We start from the raw sequence: 6,079 nt of genomic DNA on the forward strand, positions 1-6,079 counted from the left end.
GCCTCTTGTCCTAGGAACACATCACGCTTGTACTTGCGAGATTTGTCTGTTGCGGCGATACCTGTATTTTGGTTCTTGCTATTTTCTACTTCACGAGAGCTTTGTTTTCGATAAGAGCGGCGTTATTGTGATCAGGAGCTGGTATTCTTACGATACAAGCCAACTTCAATTTCTCCTCAGTGTCCCTTTAACGTCGCTTCCAAAAAGTAAGATGTATAACAAATAAAAAAAATGCCTTCTACTCCGTGTGTGTCAGTATGGCTATCTATGGAAGCCGCCAGACACTCCATCACAAGCGTAGACAGGGAAATGCAGATTTTTGGTTTCAACCAGGGTTAACCAGAGGTAAACTACCAGCAATTTTTTTAACTCTCAATCGCTCCTCTATCACTTCCCTTGTGGCGCGGTGCAACTGTCCGCCGCTGAGGCAGATACTGCGCGATTTACAATTCTTAAAAAAAAACGTTCTTTTTTAATACTGCTAATACAAAAAGTGCCTCGTCCGTCGACTTCGCAAAAACCAAGGTACCCGATCTTTCGTTTTGGCACGAGCACCGCGTGTGGTTTTTCTTTTTCTTCTTTTCCATGGTAAAGCGTTGAAACGAAAGAGTCGAGGAATGAAAAGCTCAAACCCGTTGCTTTTGATAACTTCATCTGAAAAAATAAAGACACGAAAAGCGTGGTGTGGCTTGGCGGTGTCAGCTGCGGCTAGCATGGTCACTTCCCAATATTCTAGTTCGATTTTACTGACCTTGCCTCTGCCTAGAGAGATGAAAAACGTTACGTTATGCCTGGATGTATGAGTACCCGTACCATAGAGAAAGAAAATCTATTCTCTATGCCCGTACATTGAGAAAGTTAAGTAGCTTCAAAGTGGTAAAGAGGTCCAGCGCCAGTAGTATTACAAGAAAAGTTGAAAACTTTAAGCGCAATTGTAAACAAACAAATATGTTAGCCAATTTTGTCTGACATGAGCGCTGAGTAACGTTCTAATTTCGACTGTTCCCCAGTAGCACAAACGGGGCTCTGAATTGCGGGCCCTTGTGGGCCCGGCACGGGCTGCCCACAGGGGCCCGACGTGGGATATGTGCGGGATTTGCAACTCGGCATCGGGGGGGACCCACAAGGGCAGCCCAGTGGGCTTACTGCATAGCCCCACGCAGCTCCGCGCTGGATCCCCTTGGGCTAGCCCGTCCCGGGCCCACGCGGGCTAGCCCGTTCAGGGCCCACGCGGGCTAGCCCACTCCGGGCCCACGCGGGCTAGCCCACTCCGGGCCCACGCGGGCTAGCCCGTTCCGGGCCCACGCGAGCTAGCCCGTTCCGGGCCCACGCGGGCTAGCCCGTTCCGGGCCCACGCGGGCTAGCCCGTTCCGGGCCCACGCGGGCTAGCCCACTCCGGGCCCACGCGGGCTAGCCCACTCGGGCCCACGCGGGCTAGCCCACTCCGGGCCCACGCGGGCTAGCCCACTCCGGGCCCACGTGGGCTAGCCCGTCCCGGGCCCACGTGGGCTAGCCCGTCCCAATCCCCCTTGAGCTAGTCTGTTCTGGTCACAGTAGGCTTCTTAGGAGACACTTGCGGGAAGTCAACAAAGGTAACCCATATAGAACCCATAGCCTTTAAGCCCACCGACCCAATTAGATTTAAGGCCCACCTGCCAACCCAGAGAGGCTTTCTTCACTTCAGTATTTTTTGTGTACATATTACTACTGAAATTACATTCCACATATCTGACAATACAACGCAAGTAAGAATTCTTATTTATTTGTTTTTGCAATGCATATGGTGGGCATTAAAAGAATGCCTCAATTACTGGGGTGAAGGGTCCACCCCCTTCATCCGAGCCCTCCGACCGCCATCTCGGTCTCTCGCCCCACGCAGAAATGCTGCCACTCTGTTATTGATGCCTTCAATGGTGGCTGTAGGTATTCTGCGCTGCACAGCAGCTGTAAAAGTGAACAAATAAACACACATATCAAACTGATATTCGGTATGGTGGATAAAAATCACTTTGCACAGTATAACAGTCATCTTCCAGGAAATGCTTGATAACCGTATGCAATGCTACAATGTGCAATGCTTGAAATATCAGCAAATTTCTTTTGCTATTAATATCTGTAACCATAATAAGCATAAATATCCATAGTAAGAATAACCGATAGGTGCATGAGTCATTAAAGGACAATAGACACCTAAATTTATTGCGTGTTTTCTTCTGTCAAACGACGCGTTAGATAAAAAAATACATGTATTACCGGGTAGTATTTGCCTACAGCCCCGCTAAATAATTTATAATTGAATTTCTTCTCTTATGCGGTTTTGGCTTCATCGACCGAATGACGACTGTCGTCAAGTTGATGTTTTGGTCACATGATGCAACTAGAAAAACTAATACAATCGCTGATATGTAGTTTTAATTCCCCACGACATTTAATCCAGCCTGTTCCGAGACCTGGAAGGACAAAAATTATCTGTCAGCAATAATATAACCGATTTGTTATGTCTCATGTGAATTAAACACCAACTACACGTCGCAGTCATCGTTCGACTGATGAAACCAAAACAACGTCAAGAAGAAATTCAATTATAAATTATTTAGTGGTCGTACATGTATATGAATGTCTAATGCATCATTTGAAAGAAGAAAACACACAAGCAAAAATTCAGTACCTATAGTCCTTTATATTTGGATGCCTACTCAGTATTCGATAACGGAAGTGTTGAAAGCCACACCAGGTGGATTGAATGTAGCTTTTTCCTGCAATTAGATGGTGTGTTCACAAAATGTCTATAATCTTCAGAAGATTCCCATGTACTCACCAACAATTGCACTGTACAGCCGAAGATTCTTAAAACTTTGTTTTTCACCCCGCCCCTCCAATGTGTACCTGAGGGCCACGGGAGTTTTTACTAAAGTCTTCATGATAAGTTTTGTTGCCTCATCAGTCGTCTCGCCCCCGATAAGTGCCAGCTTTCTGATCTGAAATAGATTATACACATTATACAAAGCAAACTATACGCCAATAAAACCCTACAATGAATCTTTAATAAAGCTCCCTCTTAGAGGAACCATGTGGAAGTCAACAAAAAATCAGAATCATGTAGAACAGGGTCATACAGAGGACTCAAACAGACTTATGATCACAGTGGTGTGATCTATCAGCCTAACGATAACAATTCTCTGTTGTCTTCTATACGCCCATCTTTGCATCATCATATGAACTTCCTTTTATTCATGACTCAATGGCATATGCTTCCCAAACAATAAGATAAGGGGGAAAAAGTGAAGCCATTACTTTAAGGCCACCTTGAACCACGACAAGATTGTAGCCTGGAGCTACATGAGTGATGTAAGCACATAACAGTCAGCTGCAACTATGCACAGCAAGGCTAACACTTGTGCTAATTTCTTGTAGTAGGCTAGGTATTATCTACAGCAAATCCTCATTCAACTACATTTCTACAAAATGAAGCTTTCAGGTCTACAAATCCAAATGCAACATGAGGAAATTTATTTCGAAGTCCCAACTTAATCTGAAGTGGGCTCACCATATGTAGAAGGCTCAAATTAAACTACACCTGAACAAAACACTATGCATCAAAATAATATTAAAAGGAATCAATATGTTGCCAGTAGTTCATAGGCACAATTGAAAGAAATGCAATACTAAGGCAAATATTAATTCAGACTACTATTCTATGCTCACGATGCAAATAACTGTATAGTATTGCCCTCTCCGAAAAAAGACCTCGCATATTTGTGCACTTCTATACGACGACCACGGCTCGAATGGCATGCATATAAGTGTGAAGCGTTCGCAATAAAGAATTGTTAGAAGTTCAAAGCTCGTCCTTGTCTGTCTACTCTGCCGTCTTTTGTGCGCTGCTATGCCTGTAATTCACGCTAACCTGCTGCAACAACAGCAGTGATCCACACGTTAGTAAATCAGCAAAGCGCAGCTGCACACTGCTGTGCTGCACATTTTTTCAACACTCAATGGCAAGTCACTCGTTTACTTTTTTTAAGGCACTTGACTATCCGCACCTGCAGGTTACCCTTGCTTCCACATGCATGGTTCAGTCGTTCTCCTACTGTTCCATATCTGTGCATGCACCACATGCCACTCTTCATAGCTTGTGCAATGCACTCTCCTCTCATGCAAAGCTGCCACCAGTATCGTGCCACACTGAGAAAAAGACCATAGAGGCCCTTCCTATTCTGGAATAATTCTGTTTGGAAGCTTTCAAATTTTTGCCCATAATGAAGCACTTCACAGAGCTCTGGAAAATCATTGCCGTGTACTTTTCATGTCAAAAGCAGGCAACAATGTTTCAGCTCCTTGCAGAACTTTACAAATTGTTTTCTTAGCTTTTCTCTTTTCTTTCTGGTGTTTTGCACACCGAAATAATGAGCTTTCACTGCATATTTTTTTGCACAGCACCAAGTTTCTCCTAAACCGCATTTCGGCTTATGCTACAAAGATATGATCTGCAGAACAAATCTGCAGAACAACATTGCAAAAGCTCATTAAATCTTTTTATTTTTTTTTATTTTACTATAGATACCTCAAGGGCCTTTGGGTGAGGGCTTTACATGAGGGGACTGTAAAGGGACTGTAAAAAAAACTCAAATTGTCATATGACCCCCAACAAAACTGACAAGAACTACTTGCACCAGAGTAAATTTATACATTGGAAGACTGAGCAATGGCTGCCCTCATTTGAGATGAGAACAACATAAAAATGGCTACTTTTCGCATTTCCATCAATATTTTGTGCGCACTGTTACGAGTAAAATCCGAACTTCTAACTTGTAACGACCTCCCCAGAATCTTTCACGGTGCAATGCTGTAGTGGCGTTGCGTCACGGCTGCGTCTCGTGCGAACAGGCTTCACCACACAACGCACGAAATGACACTTGACGAGTGCACAGTTTGGAATGATGAAGGAACCACACAGATGGAAGCGAGGAAAATGCACAGTGCCGGCAATCAGCGTTTGAAACAGCATTCAGCTGAGCCTGGATAGCTCACTGATGGACGTCTGATAGCTTCTGTTGCCACGGGCTAGCATGAAGCTCATAAATGCAAAACCAAAACTATGAGGTCACCCTATTCTCGGAGATGAGGCCATTCAATTTTTTCATCATGCGTGCAGTTGTGTGCATGTCACAGATGCGTACTGAACTCTGCAGCATGCATTTCAGGTTTAGGGAGGGCCACCTTGATGATTGCTTACCGTGCCGATTATACCTGGATGGAGCTAACCTTTAAGAGCTCGTTCAAATTAACCGTTGCGAGACCCATAGCGTCCAAATTGGCAGGCTTTCAAAGATATGGCCGTTAGCCAGGACCATGCTGGCAGTTCAAATTTTTCGGGTTTATGAATTAATGGGAGTCGAATTAACCAGTAAAAGTTGAAAGTCTCAGGTGTTACACGGAAGCAGGCAGCTGCTGCCACGGTCGCTGCCCCCTCTGTCCCTGCCCTCTGGCACTTATGGCTGCCGTGCCGGTCATGGCACTCGTTTTTGTCAAACAGTTTTATGGTTCTACCTTCTCTTTGCATTTTAGAAGAAATGTACCCTTGTGATATGACTGACTAGGCCGCTATATCATGGGGACACTTCTCCGGCCCTGTGCCAGGCGCCAGGCTATTCAGGGTGTGGCAGGGAAGAGTTAGAACTAACCATGGCAGAATTTATTCGCGTTCGAATTAAGAGGCTTTATTATTACATATATGCTGCTACGGAGCTTTGCTGCACCAAGTAGTACAGTTCAAATTATCCAAAAATCTGTTTTAATGACCTATGAACTAACGAGCTTTTACTGGAACTACTTCAACACTTGCCCCCTATATTTCTAACATCACTTGAGAAGACAAAGGACAGCAAATGTTTTCTTACCTGAAGAGCCCTCTGGTCTTTATCTGCCAAAACCTCTTCAATGTCTGCCAGTTTTTCCAGTGACGTCGCTACCATCACTGCATCGCTTCCAGTTTCCATGTCTAGAGTGGCAGAATAGTTTCCCTTTAACTCCTTGATATCGCTACGGATCTCCAGCAGCAGCTTCACGATGTGATGAT

The 6,079-nt window shown here is 44.6% G+C and overlaps 1 protein-coding gene across 1 annotated transcript; it reads right to left on the reverse strand.

Moving 5' to 3' along the window:
* Window positions 1-1,781: 1,781 nt before the first annotated feature.
* LOC144098017 (uncharacterized) lies at window positions 1,782-6,079 on the reverse strand. Its single transcript, XM_077630591.1, has 3 exons — window positions 5,901-6,079; window positions 2,819-2,978; window positions 1,782-1,944 (listed from the first exon to the last, which is right to left on the reverse strand). The coding sequence occupies exons 1-3, from the start codon at window positions 5,997-5,999 to the stop codon at window positions 1,808-1,810; spliced, it is 396 nt and encodes a 131-aa protein (XP_077486717.1). The 5' UTR covers window positions 6,000-6,079; the 3' UTR covers window positions 1,782-1,807.

The sequence above is a fragment of the Amblyomma americanum genome, chromosome 1 (genome assembly GCF_052857255.1).
Source record: "Amblyomma americanum isolate KBUSLIRL-KWMA chromosome 1, ASM5285725v1, whole genome shotgun sequence".
Taxonomy (NCBI): Eukaryota; Metazoa; Arthropoda; class Arachnida; order Ixodida; family Ixodidae; genus Amblyomma; species Amblyomma americanum.